Source organism: Ictalurus punctatus, chromosome 6, assembly GCF_001660625.3.
Source record: "Ictalurus punctatus breed USDA103 chromosome 6, Coco_2.0, whole genome shotgun sequence".
In the NCBI taxonomy this organism is placed as follows: domain Eukaryota; kingdom Metazoa; phylum Chordata; class Actinopteri; order Siluriformes; family Ictaluridae; genus Ictalurus; species Ictalurus punctatus.
Window position 1 is genome coordinate 16,173,218 of NC_030421.2, and position 25,416 is coordinate 16,198,633.

At 38.7% G+C, this 25,416-nt stretch overlaps 1 protein-coding gene across 2 annotated transcripts in view; it reads left to right on the plus strand.

The window, feature by feature from the left end:
• adcy5 (adenylate cyclase 5) overlaps nt 1–25,416 on the plus strand; it is a 91,452-nt gene that overhangs the window by 28,951 nt on the left and 37,085 nt on the right. For both annotated transcript variants that reach the window (XM_047156171.2, XM_017469280.3), the window contains exons 2-3: nt 19,726–19,875; nt 20,453–20,574. In XM_047156171.2, the coding sequence (XP_047012127.1) occupies nt 19,726–19,875; nt 20,453–20,574 (272 nt within the window). The remainder of the gene's footprint in view (nt 1–19,725; nt 19,876–20,452; nt 20,575–25,416) is intronic.

Below are 25,416 nucleotides of genomic sequence, written 5' to 3' on the forward strand. Positions count from 1 at the left end.
TAGCACGACTAAGTAATTTTATTTCATAATTATTTTGCAATATATATATTTAACATATTTAAGTAGACTTCTTCTTTTCTGGATAACTTGAAGGGTGTGGCACCCCAGTGCCCCCTATTGACCAGCCGCCACTGCTCAGGATTGAACTGGGCACCCTGGAGCTGTGAGGCCGCAGTGCTACCCCCTATAGTCATGATGAATTGTTTGTTAGTGGCAATTTATGCGAAAACTTCCCTATGTAAAAGTCCCCTTTTATGTGAATTGATGTCACATGCTTTTAAAGCAAGGGGAACATTTTATATACATTTAGATTTGTCTCAGTTTGTTTATTTGTTCTTAATGGTGTGAGCATTAGCAAACACTCATGCTCTAGTGGTATTTATATAATTCATTATATATTTTGAGCAGCTGAGCTTGTTCCATTTTGGCTGTGAAGATGATTTGCAGACTTGTTTTGCTCTGCATGGGGGATTTGTGTGTGTGTGTGTGTGTGTGCATGTGTTTGCTCATACATATGTATGTGAGAGCCAGCGACCTCTTTTAGTCATAAAAACTGTTGGTTAAGATGCACTTCAAAATGGTTCTAAGAATTACAGATTGTTCCTCAGGTAAAGTAGCCATTAAGTACAGCTCAGTGTACAGTATGTAGAGGTTGTCATTATGTTTTGATTCAGGGCAGAAATAGAGCTCTCAGATCTGTCTTCAGAAATGGGTTTCTCAAGTATTCATGCTGAGAAATAGCAGTACAAAAACTTTGCTAAGAGGGATTTTGAATCTGCTTTGTTGGATGAGGACATTCAGTCATACTTAGTCATATTCAGTCACACATAAGGTAAACCACTTTTAGTAACTACAATTAAAGCTGTCACACAACTCAACTGCATGGCCATTAGTTTACTAATGGGTTATAAACATACTACTCATTTAGGACATGGAACCTGAGAAAGCTATGGCACTTTAGTTTGGATTTTAAGCTTACCCTTAAATGTAAGCAGTTCAGGGATCAAAGTGAGGCAGAATATAGTCAAGAAAGCCATGTTTTACTACCCACATATATAATTATTATTGTCCAAATCTGAGTTCACACTGAGAATCAGTGGGGAGAAGAGGAAACATCATCTCATTTTGACCAATCTGGGAGTTTGTCCTTCCCCACCCCTCACCAGTCCTGCCTTCTCCATGCTTGTAGTTGGTTTCGTCCACTGTCCTCCTGCTAGTGGTTTTCACTTTAGTTAGGTTTTGTAATAGGAAAATACAATAAGTGAAAAGGTATTTGGGTGAGATTTAGTGTGCGTTTGGTACATGCGAGGTCTGCATGAGCAGCAAACATAAAGCAGTAAAGCAGGCTGGGCACTCGAGCATTGTAAATGCGCTTTATTAATAAGACCAACATATGTTTATGATTTGCCTGTGCCAAATTTCCACTCTTTAAAGCAGGGGTCCTGATACCAGCCAAGAGTGTCTGCAGGAAATAGGGCCACGGCACTAGTTCAGTTCAGATTTTTTTCTGTTTCATATACACATCTACAACAAGTACTATAACATTTTATACATGGAACTTCTGTATAAATTTTCCATTTTGTGCACATTACTAGACTCTGTGTCCTCCATAAATCTGCAGAGGAATAATCTAATCTTCAGTGGGATTCCAAACATTCACACTCATTACATTCCCAACATAGGTGTAGCTCCAGGGTGATTTTTGAATTTGAACCCCCCTGAAATATTTTACGACCGTTCCAAATGCTTATTCGTGGATGGTTTAAATAACATACATACAGTGGGACTGTACTGTGCAGTAATTGCACTGTAATGATGTTTATAAAAGGCCAAAAAGTCATCATTATGATTCCTGGTTTAACCACCGCAGATATCAAATAATCACATTTTTTGGCTTTGCCGAGAAACAGAAGACGCATGCATTTTCCTGTTTCAGTTTGAAAGCTACTAGAGAGCCAGCTCCTCTCTGGATATTTGGATATTGAGTTGAGAGACGATAAAGTGCAGACTTGTTCGCACAGGAAGAGAAAAAGAAGGTTCGTTTTGGTTTTATAAGAGAAGATAATTTTCTCTTTATTACTAGCATGCTATTTTAATCATTATTTCATAGGTCCATTAATGTTAATAAACATGGCAAAATTGGTTGTCAGAAATGATTAAATGCCACCCCTGGTATGTCGTATATTTGTATTAGTATATTTCCTCATCAGCTGGTATGCCACTGATTCCCAGTGCTGCTTGTTATGAATGATAAATTTGGAGTGTCACTAGTGTGACACACGTGTGTGGTAGGTGAAATGAACACTTGCTATAAAAGGCATTTGTTTACAGGAGAAATACTTGTGCCAAGGATTAGTGGTGTACCTCGTTAGTGCTTGTCCATATTAGCAGCTTTGCCTGAACTCTGTAACAGGCAATCCGAGGGCTGAAACAATACTGCCCAGTGTCTTTATGCTTGTCCCATTGTGAGTGTAATCCATTAGGAATTAAAGGATGAAACACGTGAATTATGAAAAGCCATTAAGCACTTATGCCCAGAAATAGCTTGCTATTTATCTCCGACTTCAGATCAGCGGTTGCCATGAAAACAGCATTTCAGGCTGGCTTCCCCTGCCATCGTGATTTCTTCACGCATCCATGGATTCAAGTGGAGAACTGGACAACATGGCAGTAACCAGAATGATGGGAAATTGTTTTTGAAAACATTTTGAAAATGGCAAATAGAGGCTTTACTATTATGTTTTAATATAGCAGACCCATGCCTGTTAACATACTGAAAATGAATTGTCATGTTAGCTGGCAGCTGGTGTACTTGAAATTACATTTGATTTATTTCTTTCATGAGTGTCAATATATAATTAAATGAGCTTTTTTAACTTGAATTTGAATAAGGTCCAAAATATGCTGCCATAACACAGGTAAGGGTAGTGCTGAATAACTTTTTAACATGAATAAAATATTGACTGTGGCTGTATCAGTTTGCAGGAAATATAATGCATTCATTTACCAAAGAGAAGATTTACACTGTCAGTTAAGTTTTGGAACACTGGGAACTTCTTATGTTATTAGAGTTTATTCTCTTTTCTTGCCACGGACCAAAGAAAACGATACAGAATAGCGATTAAATTAAACCTACATATTCGTGAAACTTAACTGGTCACTCTCAGATCCTAGTGAGACTTAATGAGTGTTTTTATTGAAAGCAGGTACACTCAGAGGGTAAATCAGTTAAACAATTTATTAGTAATAATCTCTCTACCCATTCCTTGGTTTGGTTTTTAGCTTTAGGACCATTTAAAATAATAAAATAAAACAGTGAAAATACTAAAATAACAAACTTTGTTTAAACTTTTCACTTAGTGTATTTCCTTGTTACTGTACAGAACTTAACAAACACTGAATAAAGGAAATGCACATGCAGTTAGTAGTGTCTACAGTAAATATTCGAGGGAACCAGAAACAATTACTTTTCATTCCAACAAGATATCCCATTCGACTGGGGCATGATCTTTTGGAGCATAAAAACCTTATTACATCGTTGATCCCCAAGCCACTACAGATGGAGTTCATGGAGTGCTTTTGTGCAGTATTATTGTTGTTCTCCCATCTTTATTTATTTATTTTTTTTACAGGAGCTCCATCACATAAGGTTTAGATATTGATGGTAATAATATAGGTTGTAATACTGGGATATAACAAAGAATCAGTATGCGCCAGGGAGGCATTTGTTTGACTTTGTTGCGTGTGTAGCAGCTGCTTTGATCTCCAGGAACCAGATGAGGTTCATTTCTGCTCACTGTCTTTGACTGTTCACTGGATTTTCAGTGAGCTAGAGATGGCAGCCTGACCTCTTAAATGGGGAATTTCATAGATATGGCCATCACTAGAACATCATTATGATTTTATATTGGTCCACCACAGGACCCAGAGACCTGGCCATTTGAAATTCAGTCAGGTGCTGTTGGCTTTTATTATAAACTTAGACGTTTTCTGGTCATAGTGACTCTATTGTCTGATTATATAATCGAAGAGCCTACCTCGTTGTTGTTGTTGTTGTTTATTTATTTATTTGTTCGTTTGTTTATTTATTTATTTATTTTTATGAAACCAATGACTTGTTGAAGCCATACATCAGATCCCCTGACCTATTTCCAGCCCTCACTCGAATACAGACTGTGGGATCATGTCTGTAGATTATCTATTATTTTAATGTTATCCTATCCTGTATGTGAAAAGCAGCTGCGCCATTATATTTAGCTGCTATGCATGCAGCATAACCACAACACTGCTATTCTGCTGATTAAAGTTTAAACCATTAAGCACGTACAGTCCTCTCTGAAAGTATTGGAACGGCAAAGCCAATTCTATTATTTTTGTTGTACACTGAAGACATTTGGGTTTGAGATCAGAAGATGAGCATGAGACGATGGACTAGAATTTCAGCTGTCATTTTCTAATAATTACATATAGATGTGGTAAACAACTTGGAACATGGCACCTTTGGTGGCCAGACCCAATTTTTTGCAAAAGTATAGGAACAGATATTTACTTTAAGACTAACACCTTAATATTTGGTTGCATATCCCTTGCTTGCAATTACTGCATCAAGCTGGAGGTCCACTCACATCACCAAACTAACTTTCTTCTTGCATGCTGATGCTTTTCCAGTCTTGTACTGCAGCTTCTTTGAGCTGTTGTTTCTCCCTTTAATCACCTCTTCAGGAGCTGAAATGCATGCTCAGTTGTGTTAAGGTCTGGTGATTCCCTTGGCCAGTCTAAAACCCGACTAAAACCTTCCATTTTTTTTCCTCAGATGAAGTCATTTGTTGAGTTGGCAGTGTGTCTTTTGAGTCACTGTCTTGCTGCATGATGAAATTCCTCCCAATTAGATTGGATGCATTTCTCTGTAAATTGGCAGGCAATGTTTCTATAGACTTCTGAATTCATTCTGCTGCTACCATCATGAGTTACATCATCAATAAAGATTAGTGAGCCAGTTCCAGAAGCAGACATGCAAGCCCAACCCATGACACTACTGTACCTCCACCATGCTTGACTGATGAGCTCGTATGTTTTAGATCATGAGCAGACCCTTTCTTTCTCCACTCTTTGGTACGTTGGTAGAGGTTAATCTTGGTGTCATCAGTCCATAGAACTCATGTTCCAATATTTTTGATCCCTGGAAAAATGGATGGGTTCAACAAAAGATGTTCCAAGTTGTTTAAATGTAGATATCAGGAAATGAAAGATACAATCCTGATCTATCGTCTGATATTCATCACTTGATCTCAAAAACAAATATCTTCAGTGCATTACAAAAACAAAAAAAGCCTGTCCAATACTTTCGGAGGGGACTGTTGGTTGCATGCAATGATTTTTTTTTTTTTTTGGTTTTGTTTAGTTTTTTTTCCCTCCCCAAACTGCTGCAGGCTTCTGGGAGAGGCGAACAATTCTCCAGAATACATAAAAGCTTTAAAAAAAAATGGGAAGCACTTGTAGAAAGCTTTTCACTGTGGGACTCATAATAGAAAATGGAAAAAAAAAAGTGATGTGCAAAGAGAGACGGTAGCCAAAAATCAACCCCAAAAAGCAATGAATGAATAGAATCAATAAAGAATCACTAATGCAATGATTTAAATAAAACCATTCCTAGGGTAGATGGAGTAAATCAAAAGCTCATAAACCAGCAGTGAACATGGCTTTACATCACTGTGTTATTCTTAACTGCTGTGTGATCCAATCGTTACTCATCCACTGTTTTTAACAATTACCCTGTACACCTCCCCGGTGGTATACCACTGAGACCCTGAAGTATTTAAACTAGAGATAGCATGATACCACTTTTTCTCCCCAATACCAATACCTGAGTGGGGCCGATGATAATACCCATTCCAAATAGTTTTCTTTAAAAACGACTAAGCTTTTTTTTTTTTTTTTTAACTGATGCATTTCACAGTAGTCACTTACAATATAATGAATATAATAAGTATAAATATAGTAAATAAGTATAGTAAAATCAAAAAGATATCTTTAACTAAAGTCTCTTTATATGTAAATCTTTCCAGTTCCAAAAACGTTTTTGCTGTTATTGGTCCGATACTGATCCTAGGTATCGGATCAGTGCCATCTCTAATGTGAACCTTGTGTTTATTAGCCCATAAAACAAACAAACAAAACCAACCCTTGATCGTTCTCTTTATGGCTGTCTTTTTGACTTTTGACTTAGGGATTTCTCATGACGAGGGCGTCTCATTATCTACTCTGGTGAAAAAGGTGGAGGAAAGTTTGAACTGAACTTCTGAAATAAAGATGTTTTCATTTTCTTACAGCGGTAGTTCTCAAAGTGCGGTCAATAAGATATAGGCAGGGGGTCTGTGATTGTATTTTTTTTTAAATATGATATGATAATTGTGAAATTACTATTAGCAACTATTTATAGAGATTATTTGGTTGTTTTAGTTCGAAGCCTAATTGACTGGTCATCAGGAATTTTAATTGTTATACATGTATGCTTTTCGGATATGTGCTTGTGCATTTTGTAATCAAAAGCTCAATAACTAAAGAAGCATAAGGGTCTATGGTTCAATCCAGCACTTGAGTTAGTGTCTTTGTGGAGTTTTGAATGTTCTCCCAATGTCTCTTGGCTTTTCTGTGGGTTCTTCGATTTCATCCCTCCTCCCAAAAAGGATTCCCCTAGATGGATTGATTATGCTAAATTACCCCTAGGTGTGAATGAGTGTTTTGCATGGTGCTCTGCAAAGCGTATTCCCAGCCTCCACCCAGTGATCCCAAGATCCAAGCCTCTGGATCCAAGGCCAAGATGAAGATAATTGATTGAATGAATAAATATTGTGAGCTTGAGTGTAACAAGCTTGGGTTATTTGGTTTGAATGTTCAGGTATAAAAAGATCCAATTAAGGGGTATGGTAAATACAATAAAAATATAACAGCAAATACTGGGCGAATAACTTTAATATTTGTACGGCTGGATTATAATAGTGCTGCATTCGTAATGGGGTTTGTACGTTTTTGTTTACACTGAAAGGGTCACTTGCTTCAAATTGTTTGAGAGCTTTAGAGTAGATTTTAACATGCTTTTATTCTCTTTTATAATTTGTCTTTTTTTTTTCTACTTTCCAATAAAATGCTTTGGGCTGGTTATACAACCCAGTGGCTTTACTACTGTGCATTAGTAATGTGCCTGATTTCATGGTTGCCTCCATTTTCCATTCTTCCAATACAGCCTGTGTTCTAATGTGTACAACAATCTGCTGACCCTGGTGGCCCTCTGGCGTAAACCAGTGATGGCATGCCAACTGAATGTTTCTTAAACTGAGGACTAGAATGCTAGCAAAGAAAAGTTTCATGTGACCAGTCTGTAGACATTTTGTTTGTGGAGAACTTTTTGTTCTTTCCTCTCTCAAATTCTGTTTTATCTTCGTCCATCCATTAAATCTAGTGGAATTAATTAGGGACTAGCTAGATTGTGTCTGGGCATGTTATCCCATGAATCACGCTATTAGCAAATACAAAGTGTGGTCATTATTCCCATGTCCTCACATTTACATTTAAAATGGCTGTAAAAGCCCCCTCTCATTCATGTTCAATGCAAAACAGTCTGCTGGTAGTAAAGGGGGTATGAAAGTATGCTAGAGCTTCAATGCCCTCAGTTGTGCATCTGTGGGATGTGTTGCTCTTTGGCCTGCTCTTACATAACCATGAGCCCAGCTGAGTCTCACAGGACTGCAGCCATGTGCCACTCCAGTCTGCATCATTACACAAACTTCTACACAGCACAGAGGCTCCTACTGAGTATGATAAAGAAGGATAGAGAAAGGATAAATAAATATAACAAGGGCAGGATCACTGGGTTATCCCTGTGCCTTTTCCTGTTGTTGTTTCCATATCCTATATATAGCATGCAATCGGTGGAAGCTTCCAATGCGGTGGGGTGGACAGTGATGCTCTTTCCTTTTCTGCTGAAATTGCTCATGTGGAGAGGTGATTATAAAGTAATGACTGGTTTGTGATGTTTAGTTATGTTTTCTGTCATGAACACAGTGTCACAAAGCTTAGTACGTCATTACAGGGTCATCCAGGGTCATCTATCAGTGGACTACAGTCCAGTTGGCAACCCTGGAAAGCATTTCAATGGTTCGACATGAGTACTTGGAAACCAAATACAGAACTACTGGAAACATGCGGAAGAGAACAGGTTCAACATCTCTAGTTTTCAAAACACGAACCAGCTCAGTTACTGTAAGTCCTCTGTTTTAGCCAATCACACGCATTTATGTAAATTATTTAGCTGAAGGCAGCTCATCAGGCCAGAGACTAGCTACATGACTAGATTCATGATGGCAGAAAGGGGAATGTTTTAACTGACCTTTTGTAGATTTAAAAAATAATAATAATTTACCCTCTCTGGTATGATTAGTGAACTGACTACATGACTTGCTTAAAAGCAGTTGACGACAAAAACAAAAAGTCTTTGGATGAGTACATGTTTATTCTCCACATAAAATTCCAAACATGTGTCTTAAGTGTTCCAGTGACGCATAACACAACTACTTCCGATTCATGTGACTTATTTATAGCCATGACCTAATCAATAACGTTTAAGCATTTAAAGGTTATTGTTGTTACCATTCAGGCCTCTTTAGTTGCTTATGTGGGCCTTTATGTAACTGGACCTTCACACATTTTAGTTGAAGGTTGCTTCGCTGGAGAAGTTCTAGAAAAGACAGAGAGAGTCTTTGTTATGTATCACTGGTGAACATGCCTCTCGCTCCAGAGTGAGACTGTTTTGTCTTCGATATTCTGCAACTTCTAATAATATTTGTGTCCTGAGACCACCTTACTATTGTGGTGTGACCATATCTAGCATGTGCTGGAGCCAACAGAGAGGAAAAGGTCTTATTTATCATGGAAAGCTTGGAATATTAGGTCAGATTTGCCAAAACAAACATGTATACATGTCCTCAACCAAGCATGAAACAAGATCTGGTTACTCTCAGTAACAGTATTATAAAGCCAGCATGCGGATTTGGCGTCTTTCTTATGATATTTTGCAGATTGTGTCATATTTTTTTTTCTTTCTTTCTTTCTTTCTTTCTTTCTTTCTTTCTTTTTTTTTCTTTCTAGTTTTTGTTGCTTTGTTGCTAAATTGTTACTAAACAATTCGCATGGTCAAAGAGATTTGGATGTGCTTTCAGGCCTTCTACACTTTTGTACTATTGCTCCTAAAGAATACATACTGTACATATTATATCAATATTCATACTTATTTCCTTTATGTCAAAATATACTTCCAATTAGTACATAAATGTCTGGATGTTACTAAAAGTTAGCTCATGTTAGCTATGTATCTAAGGAACTGAATATTAATATATTTGTCTGTTGGTTGACTGTAGTTGCAGAGATCCAGACCTAAGCTTGAGCAACAAACTTCCCCTGGCCTTGATCTTCCATGCTTGATTTTTTTTGGGGGGGGGGTTAGGCAGTGACTTTGTTAGGCCATGTCCACTTTTGATTAAAATTCGAATACAGATATGGATAACTGGAGCACTAAAAAGATAGAAATACATGAATTGCCACTGTCTAGCATGAGCTACCACTCAAGATTTCAGTGAATTCGTGGAGTATGCCAAAACAATATCACACTCAAATTTTCAGCCCAATCAGCAGAAATCAACGAATTATCACTTATATACAATTCATAAAAAAAATTTATTTTAAGAAAAGGTCAATTATTGAGCTAAATGAAGTAACTGCTTGCTGTGAGCACTCTTCCCAGTGAAATAAGTTAGCCCTTATATCTGACAAAATTGTACTTGTAGGATTCAATGGGGCTAAAAACGGGGCTACAATTTTATAATAGGTATTCTTAATAAGTTACCATTGCCTGAAAATAAGAACCACCGACATCCATCCTGAAATAGACAATAGAGAGGCTAATCTTTAATGGGTTTTGCTTGAAAATATGATGCATTTGTATTTATTCTTAAGTTTTATTACTGTAATAGCAGTAACAAAGTCAGACCAGGCTGTACCTGGAAGCCACGATGATGCATCAGATTTAAAAGAAAAAAAAAAAATTATAATAATAAACAGCCCCCACTTTACTATAATAAGAAATGCAGTTACTGATTTTAATAGACTAACTATTAGAAAGGTGGTTGAAGGTGGTGGCATTCATTAGCGCTTCACATCACAATTTAATGGAGGAATGGTGGTTAGTGTCTCCTAGCAACAGTGTATATTGTTATTATGAAATATGCACTCCATTTAGGAATGAACAACGGTTGTGCTGGGTTGAACACTGATGACAGAAGCAGGCCTGCAAGAGATTTTTCTTCATGTCGCAGTCTGAAATATCAGGTATGACGTGGGGGGGGGTCGAGGTCAGAACTGAGCCACCATTAATTTGTTGGAGGTTGAATCATATCTGTATGAGGATGAGCGCTGATGGAATGTGTAGCACATAAATACGTGCACACACACACACACACCCCCCCACCCCCACCCCTACCTGTTACACTGCAGATGAGATTGCAAGCATGCAGAGAAGCCAGTGATTATGCTATGCATTTAATTTACACGGGTAGATACAGAGACAGAAGTGAGCCAGGAGTGGCTAGGATGAAACTGAGATTAAGAAGGGGGTTACATCACGTAAGAGATTGAAATTATCTGATCTGTGAAACTATGGCTGATCTATGGAAGAAGCCATTTCGATTAGGCTTATGTTACTACCAAATTTTAATGAAGCATGAATAAAAAGTATTGCATTTAGATACTGTGGAAGGATACTGTATTTGTTGTTTACTGCGACCTTTTTAGGCCGTTTGTGTAAATATTTTGTGACTTTCATGAATATCACCTTCTTGAGACCTTCAGAGTAGTATTTGATATCAATATCAATGTCATAGAACCATCATTATCCTTCATATGCACGTTGGAGCTATGTGCATAACAGCTTGTGAGTAGGGTCAGAGCTACAGGTAACCTATTCTCCAAAGCTGGTGATAGATTCCTGTCATCTCCTGCCATCTGTTATTGGCTGCAGAGAGTGTATTTCATACTTTTAGGAGCTATTTGGTATTCCATGGCTACAAACATAGGTTGGGATCAATAAGTTTGTAAAGTTAGTTGGATTTCAGTAACAAAAGTCTGGCTCCAGGGCTAAATCTTGGAAGCAGAGGATGAAAACCTGTTTGGCAATTATCATTAGAGAAACAGTGTCCACTTTTCTGCACTTTTTCACTTTTTACTGACAATAACTTGTAGCCTGGGAGCTGATTCTCCCTCTCTTTCCTCATCTGAGGAGCACAGGGATGCTACATCTGTGGCTGCAATTGGAAAATATTTTTGTTGGGAGCTGTGGGATTCCAATCCCAATGCGGGAAGATACAGTACAATAGCTTATATGAGCTGGTCTGTAATTTGTGTTGTCATTGTCAGACTCAAGCTTCTACCTGTGGCGGCTGTGGCTCAGGTGGTAGAGCGGGTCGTCCACTAATCGTAGGGTTGGCGGTTCGATTCCCGGCCCACGTTTCTCCACATACTGAAGTGTCCTTGGGCGAGACACTGAACCCCAAGTTGCTCCCAATGGCAAGTTAGCGCCTTGCATGACAGCTCTGCTACCATTGGTGTGTGTATGAATGGGTGAATGAGACACAGTGTAAAGTGTTTTGGCGGAAAAAAGCGCTATATAAGTGGAGACCATTTATCATCTGATCAGATAACGCTTTGATTTCCCTAGTGAGCTGGACAACGATCTGTTGTGTTATAATATATAACATGTTCACAGTGTAAGGTAATTCAGTGTAATTGAAAATATATACGAAATCCAGTTAAATACCGGTCTGCCATTTCAGGCTAATATCAGATCAGTACATCCCTCATCTAATAAATCTAATATAAATTATATAACAAAATTTATATAAAGTTTTACACATAAATATATATAACAGAATTTCAACCAGAATTCATAGCACATCCCATGTCGTCAGACATTTTTTCTGGTACATCAATAGTGATTACTGATTACATAACTGTCACACTGACTTTGTTTTACAGTTAACGTTGTGTAAGATTCCAGTAGAAGTACACTGCAATAGTAGTATGACAAGGTTCGTGGTTCTTGCTGTTATGGTTTATTGAAGGTCACCTGAAAAGACACTACGCCTTCAGTGTCTAGGACATTAAAGCAGACGTCAAACTAAAACCCAGTGGTGGTGTTTTGCATAATTTTATAGCACTAATTTCTGTTCATAATGCAGCTAACAGCGTTAGTCTTGGCTGTACACTAAAATAAATGAATGGACTTCCATGCTCTCTTTTACACATACCATTTCCTATTTTGTGCTGGATTCTTGTTACCGGCTGTGGCTCAGGTGGTAGAGCGGGTTGTCCACTAATCGTAGGGTTGGAGGTTCGATTCCCGGCCCATGTTTCTCCACATACCGAAATGTCCTTGGGCAAGACACTGAACCCAAAGTTGCTCCCAATGGCAGTCTAGAGCCTTGCTTTGGTGTGTGTGAGAATCCATTTCATTTTTATTACTTAGATATGGCTCTAGGCATACTGCTTTGCTGTGTGTATCTACATTTATGTTACTCGATGCCTATGTATCAGTAGAGTTGTTACTTGTTTGTGTTCAAATACCAAGAAAGAAATTGGATTCAAGAACCTACTACTGACATCAAAAAGCACGAAAGCTCAGAGGCCCATCTGGTTGGTGTTTATAGTAACTATATTTGGAATATTTTTTTTGAAGTGGAAGATGAAATATTGAAAATGCTTTTTCTTCTTTGTGTCGGGGTAGGGCTAGCAATCCTCTTCAAAGGTGTGACTCAGGACGTGACATTTAGGATGCCAGTACAATCGGCACCATCGTGTGTTACAGGGGTGTCCAGGGGTGGTGTGAGTATAAGAGAACTTGAACATTCTCTCTAGCAGTATAAAACACAAGTCTGCTTTAATAAACCTGAACTTAGACCCGGTCAGTTTCCCGAAATCGGTGTTTTAGTTTAATACATATTAGTGCACACTTTTTTTATGATTTATGAAGCTTAGGGACTAAAGCTCAGTATCTTCTTGATAATAAGAGCACCCTCATGCCAACCTCCTTTATAATATATCAGATGACCATCTTACAAATAGCTAGAATCATAAGAATGTGTGCATGGCAGGTTTACATCACAAACATTGAATCACGTGTAAGAGGCTTCGAAAAGATGTAGAGTGAGAAAATAAAACGTATCACTCAAATAGTGAAATGTATTAATCATTCTTAACACTTCACACTTGTTCCCATGTTGCTCTCCATAAAAGCTGGAGACAGCACTGAAGCTCAAAGCTTCTGCAAACACAACCTGCTCACGCGGCCTGCCATGCTGTTTGATGGGAGTGTGTTAGAGTGACTGCTCTGTCTGTCTGTGTTTGTTCACACTTCTGTTTTGCATCAATACATCATCGCAAGATGTGTTTACTAGTCGAACTGGTGCGTACCTATAGAGAAAGATGCCTAGGGTAATAATTACATTTCTAATAGTCAAGTTCTCAGATGTAATATACTTGATGGAATATGATTAGTGAGTGTGGTGTTTTCATTATTATTTTTATTTATTTATTTATTTATTTATTTATTTATTTATTTTTAGGCATGCACCGAAAAGAGAATGCATATAATGTTAAACGTGTACTGGGTGAACTCTTAATGGCAGTTGCTTCAATTATATAGCCAGTGAGGATAATCGATGTAGATTATAAGATACATTTTTAACCTTGCATTCCAAAATGTTTTAAATGTTCTTGCTTTTTATGTTTGATTTATGTATCAATATGAACTGGCTTCACCTCATTTAGCTTTAGAAACGCTTGACTTGCCCAGCTGCTGAAGGACTTTTGTCTGAAACATCCCATTTCTTAGAATACCGCGCTTAATATTTGCTACATCCATTATTATTACTGAAGCATACTACAGTTACAGAGTACCGGCCTGAACTATCGTCTCTGTCCAGCCCTGCCTAGGTGTCGTCTCGAGCATATCCACTGTGCACCCAGGCAATCTGACACAAATCTGGTTCGAGCCCTAGAGTCAAACTGTCTGCGCAGCGTGTTTGTGATGGTTAACAATTAACCGGACCAATCAAATGACTATGATTTGTGAGAAGCATAAAGGCATTCTCTTAAAGAGACATTTCTCTATTTCCATACTTGAACTCCCATAAAACAAAGGAAGAAATGTAACCAAATAGTTTTATGACTACTGTAACCTTAAAGAAATGGACTTTTAAAAGAAGTCGCTTTATCGTTGTATATTTTTATGCATATTTTGGCCCCAAATGAATTTTATACCATGAAATCTTGATATACTGTCATCTCTAATGGTTATATCGTGCGGATATTGAAGTTCGAGACTGATTTACTGGCTTTTTTTACGTCACTTTGCTCACGTAGACCACACTTGCCAAATGCGTCATAACACTAACCATCACCATAAAATGGTTGATTAGTTGTCACTTTGGAAACACTTTCTCACTGTTAAAGTTAATAATCGTAACACTACAAGGGTAAGAAGCTGAGAACAGCTGGGCCAAGAGTACAATTCCACCAGATTTTCTTTTTAAAATAGCTGTCTGTTATTTTGCTAATGCAATCCATTATGGCTAGTAGATTCTGAAGCTTATCTTGACCTCCATGCTTTCCACTGTACCAGGACGGACTCTGTTGAGTAATGCACTCAAGGAGCATCCATTAACAATGTGTTCTTTTTGCTTTGCTCATGGGCCTTACCTGCTGTTGTAACTGTGTGAAGGAGTCTGAGCACTACCAATAAACACACTTGTTCTTGTTTAAATCTATTATTTCACATGCTTCGATCTTTGCTGTATTGAAGCCTGAATGCAGGGCTTTATCCTAGAACAGGGATCATCAAATGGTGGCAGAACGGAATCGTACTCATTAACTGCTGAAAACTCTGCTATCATTAGCTATTAGACTTAAAATATGGGTGTTGTTATTTTGGGGCCATACTTGGGAAAATAGAAACAGTAAGAAGCAAGGAGGAATTTTGTACTGAAAAGCTAGTTTTCCACGTCAGTTTTATACGAGATGATCATCTTAAGTTGAGCATTGCTGTGGCGTTTTTTAAAAAAAAAATTGTAATTGTGAAGATGACGTTTTAATCTTAGTATACGACACATGAAAAGAGATGTTATTTTACACCTTTCTGAATTTCAAATGGCATGCACTGCATTTAATGCACTACATAGCCTTGTAGTTTATATTTTAATCAATGTAATGTCAAAACTCCCCACCAAATGTTGGTACTTGATTTAAATACGTTATTATTTGAGTGAGATGTTGACGAGACAGTTTGGCCCCATGTCTAATCTAATTTATGGCCTTATGAAGCAGGATCCAAATAGCCATATACTAATTAATATTGTATCCAGATGATGTATGATGCTGGAAATGTGAATACATGTATATGTGACGTGAAATCATCTGTGAATTTGGCATGGGAGCTTTCTTTTGAAATTGTCTTCTCTCACTTTGTCTTTCATACATAGATACTCATATTCTTGCATATTCCAAATATTATGTTGCAGAAGGGTGAAGCAAACATGATGAACTGGGACAAATGCTGGCAATATTAGTGATAGGCTTACTTATATAAAGTCCAGACCTGGGACAAAACCTACTTTCTGACCAAAATATTTTGATGAAATGGACTTATTCTGCATGTTACCGGATCTGCGGTGCTCAGTCTGAGCCTGTGACGGCTTCCGTGGATGTGTCCTGTGATGGCGGGGCTGGTTATGGATGCAAATCCCAGGAATATAAAATAAAAGAATCAATAGTGTTCCTCCCTATCTAGTGAGGCTGTAGGATTTTGAGATGTCATGTACAGTTAGATAAAGTGCAGTTACTGCCATTGACTGCTCTTTACTGAGAGTAAGCAATTCTGTCCAGCAGAACCAACGATGACATTTCATCCTCTACTAATTAGGGATATGTCCAGAGTCGGGTGTAACGCATTACAAAGTAACGAATAATCTAATAACGCAGTAATTTAACGCATTACATTTTAAAATTGATGTAATTCGATTAGTTACTGATGTCAATATAATTACGTTACTTGCGTTACAAATTTATTGTTAAGATATTTATTTATTTATTTATTAAATAAATCACGTTTTTGCCCTGAAGATTTTTTTTTTTCTTTAGCCCCGAAGAATTCTCCACTTGGAGTGGTTTGTCACTACATAACTGAACGTCAGAAAAAGAAGAATTTTATACCTTTAGTGAACGGAGGCGAGACCAATCAGACAGGGTTTACAGGAAAATACGTTGAAATACTCATATCTTATTGGCTGACAATCTCAATTCTGCCAAATGCTAGCTCACAGTCAGTTGAGGGGAAAAATGGATATACGCCGATATTTTTTGAAACCAGTGAAGGGGTTGAAACTGAAACAGTAACATCCTCTCATACTGAGCAGGAAAACAAGGTGTGTCAATGTCTATACGAGATCCAGTTTACGTGAACATGATCTGAGCAGATCATAAGGAAAGATAATGTACTTTGCCTGTCACTGTAGCAGCTAAACCCATATAATAATAGCTTAGCTGTGCCTCCCCTTGGCTAGCGACACCAAACTAGCCTAGAAAAGTTTTACATTTTATCAGTCTGGTAGACCTACAAACAGTAACACCCGAGGCAAGTTATGATCAATCCAACTTTTTCTGATCATAAAATTACTGAAAGAACTCAGTTTCACTTTGTAGGTTGGATAGGTTTTGAAAGTAACGTGAAAGTAATATAATTAGTAATCTGATCACTTTTTACATGCGGTGATCAGTAATGTAATCAGTTTACAATTTTAAAGTAGTAATTAGTCATCGGTAGTGGATTAATTTTTTTGAGTCACCTACCCAACACTGAGTAGGTCTGATCAATGTGGTGATAATCAATCATGGCTGGATTTTTGCAACCTTGAATTGGTGCAGAGAGAATGTCTAAATTTTGATAATCAATTAAAATGAGAAACCTCAATTCCTGGATAATAGTACAGGTTTACTATCCCAACGATGTACCTTTTCTGTATTTCAATATGTCATTGCTGAATAATAATGTTTTTATTGGTCTGCTCATCGACAAAGGCATTGTGTTTCCTAATAAGGGCTGCCAAGGAAGTGGGGGTTATAAATAGTACAGTAATGGTTCTTTGTAATATGTATGCATTGCTTTGCTGTGCTGTTTGTGTGTGTGTGTGTGTGTGTGTGTGTGTGTGTGTGTGTGTGTGTGTGTGTGTGTGTGTGTGTGAGAGAGTGAGTTCTCATGTAGGCATTTCTGTATACAGTTCATACTACAGGCCTGCAAGTCTTCTAGATGAATATAACGCACCAGAGAGCGGGGTAATCCAGTTTGCATCAAGAGATCAAATGCCCAATTGGAAGTTAATTTAGATTAAATTAAATGGATTTTCAGATGGTACAATTTTGCTGGACTGCTGTGGAAAAAAACATTAGAGATTAATTTACAGAATTAAATAGCTCTTAGTATTGGGTTTTAAAGAATCTTAGAAAAAAGTTGTCTGGACATACAAGCTTGAAAAACTCTAATAATATGAAATCAAGATTTATTTTTAGTCTGCAGTTTTAATTGATGTTAACAAAAATATGCTGAATACATTGTTGTCAAATACATTAATTCACACATTTCCAAGGAGATACATTTCAGTCATTAATATTTTGTAGATGCACAGTGGTGGTCATTACTATTACAAACATGAAATCATATATATTTAGGGTTTGTTGTAAGAACTAGATCCTGAATTGTATTAGAGTTTTAAACCAGACTGAAATGTAGCTGATATAAAAAATATTTTACCTTTTACATATGCTCTCTTTCCATACTACATTACACTTCATAATGTTTCTTCTGTTTCGTCCTAGGCAGTAGGACTGAGGCCTTAGAGACATTGACTACGTTTACATAGACAACAATAATCTGATAGTAAGACGATACTCTGATTAAGGAACTAGCATGTAAACAGCGATTATCGATGACCTTAATCCGATTAAAATCATACTCGAAGTGAACACAAATCGAATTAAGACGTGGAGTATTCCTGTTTTAGTCGCATTATCGACGTGTATTACAGACATGTACAAACCTTAATCACGCTATTAACGTCGTGTGGGATTGATTAACGGCACACGTCATTACGACCTCGTGCCACGCCGTCCGACGTTCCCTCCAGAATTTCACGTATCGACATAGTCAGTCTTCATTATGGTACCGTATACAGTTTTGGGTGTTTTTATTTTTAATTTTATGAAAGCTTCAAGTGCAGTCCATTATTTGTCATGCTGTACGTGCTAATAGACGACCGCTTGAAGCCGTGGGCTGCGTCCCAAACCGCGTACTCGCCTACTATATAGTAGCCGAGATACATGTATTTAACCTATTATATAGAAGGTAAGTACACGGTTTCGGACGCAGCCGTGCTCTCCTGTTTGCCGTCAAACGGTTGAGCACTGGCGTGTGTGTACGTGTCCTGTCGCAAAATGCAGTGAAAACTCCCACACGACGTTAATAGTGTGATTAAGGTGTGTACATGTCTGTAACGCACGTCGATAATGCGACTAAAACAGGAATACTCCACATGTCTTAATTCGATTTGTGTTCACTTCGAGTATGACTTTAGTCGGATTAAGATCATCAATAATCGCTGTTTACATGCTAGTTCCTTAATCAGAGTATCGTCTTAATCGGGTTAATAATATCGTATTATTGTTGTCCATGTAAACGTACTGAATGTCAGTGTTTAATTAAATTTTTAGTTGTAGTGAAAGGTGAGAACACGGTTTCTTTTTTAGGGCACAAATGATCAGATACTCCATATGGTTTGTTTACACACAAATGAACTGTAACCACAGTCTACAGCGCCTCTTCTCACAGAGCAGAATTTGTATATTCTACAGCAGTGCGAGGCTTATTGTAACGGATCTAGAACATAAACACATTCAATCCAAAGCATATATTTCCAAACGCTGACTTTTCATTGCATTCCCTTGCACAAATACACCCGTACACATTGTCTATATTAGGCAGAAGGTCTCACCGTGGCCAAGCTGTTTCAACTAGCGCTGAGATGTTATGGAAATCTGCTCTTCTAGTCTGCAAGTGAAGATACAGAGACATAGAAAGCGGAAGAATATGGAGACAAAAAAGGGAGAGAGAGAGAGACTGATTTAGTAACTTGAGCTAAAATAAACTAAAACCTGCAGACACTGAACAGACGCTACTGTGTACTGATCTCACTTCCAAAATGAGTGTTACAGAGCTCCTCTGGAACAGAATATGTGCACTGTGCACACGTCTGATCTGAAATGAGATTGGACTAACCTGTGATCAGTTATAGCTATAAAAGAAGTTCTAAACTCTTAGGACCTGTCGGACGGTCTAGACATAAAGTCCTCGCTTAATCACGTTTTTTTTTTTTCTTCTTTTTCTTCTTCTCCCTATCAGTGTTCTTGCAGTTACTGAATAATTCCGAGCAGTTATTGAATAATAAGCCTGGACATTAAGGGATTACATCTAATTTAAAATTCACGTCTGTTGGGCAAAGACGTTACTGAAAAGGACGTTCAAGAAAGCTGCAGATGAATCAATAACGATGTGTTTTCCGCCCTTTTGTTTCACAGCTTGTGGCCAACGTGCTGATCTTCTCCTGCACCAATATAGTCGGGGTGTGTACACACTACCCAGCAGAAGGCTCACAGAGGCAGGCCTTCCAGGAGACAAGAGAATGCATTCAGGCCCGTCTCCACTCCCAGAGAGAAAACCAACAGCAGGTGAGGACGATGGCTGCAGGTAACACAGCTTGGAGGACGTATTCCTATTAGCAATGTCTCACCAGTTTAGCATCCATGTAAACGCATTCTCCTAATCCTGATGGTGTAAGGAAGAATGAATGTGACAGGATCCTAAATACACTGTCTTAACATTTGTAATTAGGCTCTTTCCAGAGAAATGTGATGAAGGCCAGTGTAGATGAGAGAGCAGTTATATCATCGCACTAATGATTTAATATAAAGCTCATCGTGAAGGCACACAATGCAGACCTGAGCTAATCAGAGCTGGCAGAAGATAAGCAGAATCTTCCAGACTGCCCTGAGCCACTCCACTGTATTCCACACGTAGCCGGGTGACGTCAGTGTACAGCCACTGTTGTCACTGGTGATGACTCCTTATAACAGGGGCTGATGGCTGGGGGAGCTAGCGAGAAGGAGGGAAAAAATGTTCACCACTCAGTTCTGAGTCAGAAATTGACGACCCTTGATGGGATGAATAAAATAAAATCAAGTCCTCTTTTCTTCATTTCCAACTCGCCCCTTCCCTTCCTCTGTTTCTGTCGTTCCTTGTTCGCAGGAACGCCTCCTCCTCTCCGTGCTTCCCCGCCATGTTGCCATGGAGATGAAAGCCGACATAAATGCCAAGCAGGAGGATATGATGTTTCACAAGATCTACATCCAGAAGCACGACAATGTGAGGTAGGAGAGAGGGAGAGAGGGAGAGAGAGAGAGAGAGAGAGACGAAGCCCAGCTACTCAGTAGGAGGGTTCGCTCTTAATCGCTTTTAAACCTGCAAGTAGAGAGTAGACTCTGAACTTGAATTTGACCTTCTGCCCTGGTTCTTCTTCAGTGACTGTTTTTATTGACTATATTAATGGATTCACGTAGAGGCTCAAGATGGAAAAAGATGTATTCTAACTGCAAAACCTGTAACTGTGACTTGAGATAGGGAGCAGTTAAATGAGTGTAGCTTCCTCATACAGTAGATAGAATTACAATGTACAGTCTAATTCATTAATAAACAAACACATTCAGGGAACAGGGCTGGAGATGGACAGGAAGAGGTACCTGTAGAGGTCACCTTTTTAAACTAACTTTAGCACCATCTTGTGGTTTGAAGAGGAACCTCTCATTCATATCAGGCTTCCCTCCTTATTCCTCCTATCTCCAACAGACAAAACATGCACACACACACACACACACACACACACACACACACACATTTAAACACACAGTCTCATTCTGTTTCTCTACATCTCTCTCCCTCTCTCTGTCCTTTTCTCTCTCTCTGTCCTTTTCTCTCCCTCTTTCTCGCTCTCTCCATCTCTGTCCTTTTCTCTCTGTCCTTCTCTCTTTTTTTCTCTCTCTCTCTCTCTCCTTTTCTCTCTTTCCCTCTCTCTGTCCTTCTCTCTCTCTCTCTGTCCTTTTCAAGCACACACACACACACACACACACACACACACACACACACACACACACTTAGACCCACAGTCTCATTCTGTTTCTCTCTCTTTCTCTCTTTCTCCATCCTTTCTCTCCCCCCCGTCCTTCTCTCTCTGTCCTTTTCTCTCTCTCTCCCGTCTCTGTCCTTTTCTCTCTGTCCTTCTCTCTTTCTCTCTCTCTCTCTCTCTCTCTCCTTTTCTCTCTTTCCCTCTCTCAGTCCTTCTCTCTCTCTCTGTCCTTTTCTCTCTCTCTCTGTCCTTTTCAAACACACACACACACACACACACACACACACACACACACACACACTTAGACCCACACACACACACTTAGACCCACACACACACACTTAGACCCACAGTCTCATTCTGTTTCTCTCTCTTTCTCTCTTTCTCCGTCCTTTCTCTCTCTCCCCCCTCTGTCCTTCTCTCTCTCTCTCTGTGTCCTTTTCAAGCACGCACACACACTTAAACCCACATTCTCATTCTGTTTCTCTACATCTCTCTCTCTCTCTCTCTCTCTCTCTCTTTCCTTCTCTCTCTCTCTCTCTCTCTTTCCTTCTCTCTCTCTCTCTCTTACTCTGTCCCTCTCTCTCTGTCCTTTTCTTTCATTCTTTCTCTCTCTCTCTCTGTCCTTTTCAAACACACACACTCACTCACTTAAACCAACAGTCTCATTCTGTTTCTCTCCATCCTTTCTCTCTCTGTCTCTCTCTCTCTCACTCGCACACACACTGCACATTAGGCCTGACGAGAGCTCCTTCCTTTTCAATTTCATCCAACATTTAGACTGAACTTCCACTTTGATTTATTTGAAATCCCAGTGTATTTTGTCTTGTTTATTATAAATATAGAGAGATTTGGGGTTTTAGTGGAGTGCTGAATGGTGGCATTTGTAAAAGTTTCACATGATGAATGGAGATTCACTGGAGGGGAAAATGGTATCAACTTCAGCTCCAGAGAGCCAGGAAATAGTAAATCCTTCCTCTCTCTTCTGACACAGGTGCAAGTTAACTTATTTGAGTCTTTTTTTAAAAAAAACATGCTTATATCTAATCCATTAATAAGTGAAAGGATAAGAAAAAGATGATCCGAGTTTTACTGACCTTTGGTTGAAATATGGGTATATCTACCAATCCTCTCCATTATGACGTCATGACGATGTTCTATGTGAAACCTAGACATAAAATGTTCAAGCACATACAGAGTGAACCTTTTTGCCATGGATTTGTTAATAATATTTCAAAAGTTTCAGAGTGCAACCGCTGTATTTACTACTTTGTTCTAATTAAAAGGGAAAAAATATATATATTTCTAATATATACTATGGGGTTCTGCCTTTCTATACAAATGTTGCATATTTTCTGCCAGCGGTTATGTAATTGAATTTGTATTAATTAAATAGGATTTTTATGGCAGATTGCTCAGAAGGCCAGGGGTTCAAGCCCCAGCACCGCCAAGCTCTCTGCTCCAGGGGCGCTGTATCAAGGCTGACCCTGTGCTCTGACCCCAACTTCCTATCAAGCTGGGATATGTGAAAAAAAAAATATTATAATTTCACTATGCTGTAATGTATATGTGACAAATAAAGCCTTCTTGTTATATGCAGACACTTCTTCACTTCAAGTAACTTATTGTATGTTGGAAAAAACGGTGAAGATAAAGTGTGACGATTTCAGTGGTGAGCCGCACAGATTCCATCCTGAGAAAACTTTTATAGCTTTCACATGGCTCAAGGTCAGGGATTACTCACTGTGAAGCTTGACTGATTTCACGAGTAATAGTTTGAACTAAGCCTGCTGTGTAGCAACCAGAGGGCGGGAGAACAGGAGCAGCCCCCATCAAGGCCTCTTAAAACAGTTTAACCTATGAGGTGGAACATGATGTTCGTGTTACTTTTGTTTCTTGCTCTTGACTAAACCACACACACAGAGACATGTGTCTGTCTGTCTGTCTCTGCAGATGGGTGGACGTCTTGCTGGTGGAATAAGCAGACAGGTGACCTTATGCAGTACCACCTGCTTGTTAGGGGGGAAAAAAAGATGATTCGGATGGTTCTAATAAACAATGACAAAAAGGCATTCACAGATTTATGTCAGAGTCTGTAGTTATGATGTACAGTTGTGCCCAAAAGTTTGCACACCCCTTGCAGAATCTGCTAAATCTTAATACTGTTAACTAAATAAGAGGGATCATAAAAATCCCATGTTATTTATTTATTTAGTCCTGTCCTGAAGAAACTATTTCACATAGCAGATGTTTACATTTAGTATACAAGACAAGATAATAGGTGAATTTATAAAAAATTACCCTGTTCAAAAGTTTACATACCCTTGATTCTTAATACTGTGTGTTGCATACATAAGGTGCAAACATTCACTGATGCTCAAGAAGGTAGCACGATACATTAAGAGCCAGGGGGATATAAACTTTTGAACAGGATGATTGGTGTAAATTCTTACTATTTTGTTTAAAGATATATTTTTTTCATTTAGTTCTGCCCTTCAGACGCTAAATAAGAGAGTTACATGTCTCCCAGAAGACAAGATAATAACAATTTACACTGATCATCCTGTTCAAAAGTTTACACCCCCCTGGCTCTTAATGTATCTTCTTGAGCATCAGTGAATGTTTGCACCTGTATGTAATAGTTGTGTACGAGTCCCTCAGTTGTCCTCAGTGTGAAAAGATGGATCTCAACATCATATAGCTGTTGGAAAAGGGTCAAATATGCAGAAAATGCTGGAAATGTAAAGAATGTGCAGGACCTGGAGGATTTTTCTGAAGAATGGTGGGCAGTTTAACTGCTCAGGACAAACAAGGGACTCATGAACAACTCTCACAAAACATAAAGACAGTCCTGGATCAGCCAGGAAACGAGACAGTATTAAGAATCAAGCGTATGTAAACTTTTGAACGGGTTCATTTTGATAAATTCAGCTATTATCTTGTCTTGTGGACTATATGTAAACATCTGCTATGTGAAAGCTTCTTCAGAACAGAACTAAATAAAAATAAAAAAAAAACATGGGATTTTTATGATCCCTCTTATTTTGTTAACAGTATTAAGATTTAGCAGATTCTGCAAACGTTTGGGCACAACTGCATATTCATCAGTTAGCCTTTTTTTTAAAAAAAAAAAAAAACAATTGGTAATGATTCTGGGAGTGTTAAACCTAAGGCTACAACGACTACAATCGTAGTTGCACAGCAACACTGAATACCACACTGATCGATTGACATAACCGTTCAGGATTCTAATGATAATGAGTCTTTTATTAATCACATATACATTACAGCACAGTGAAATTATTTTCTCCACATACCCCAACATATCCGGAAGCTGGGGTCAGAGCGCAGGGTCAGCCATGATACAGTGTCCCTGGAGCAGAGAGGGTTAAGGGCCTTGCTCAAGGGCCCAACAGTGGTAGCTTGGCAGTGCTAGGGCTTGAACCCCTGGCATTCCGATCAGAAACCTTAAGATGCCTTAAGCCTTAGCGTTAAGATGAGCCTGCTATCCCAAATCATAGTCGCTGGCAATGTGGTCATCATCTCCTGACCAGGAAGGTGCACTGGCACAGCTGAGCTTTTCCACACCACCAATATATCTTTCCAGCCATTCTGATGCTAAGAGTCTGAACAGCATACTCGTTGAAATAAGATATCTGCAGTATGAGGTTGGAGAGCTAGTGTAGCAGAGGGAGATTACACGTTCAGCTTAGTCTCAGAGGGAGGCTAAGTGGTTGCGAGATGAAAGCCATCAGACCTGGTCGTGGCAGCTCTGTGGGGAAAGCAGTCAGGACTTGTCGATCTTTTCAAGCATGGTAGGGCTTTGATGCAGACCAAGCAGTGACCCTTGAAGAACTTACAAGGTCATGTTATGTAAGCAGGAAGTGTGATGCGCAATTCCTTCCTGGGTTTTTGAGCTGGAGCGAGTGCTGCAGCTTTGTTCATGCTGACCTGTCAAAACTTCCCTCAACAGCTTCCTCAACAGCAGGCCACCAGCGACCCTTGCATTCACTCCACTTATTGGAATGTTCCCTAGTTACTATAACTCGTTTCCTGTCTTTTTATTTATTTATTTATTTTTTTCCAGGTT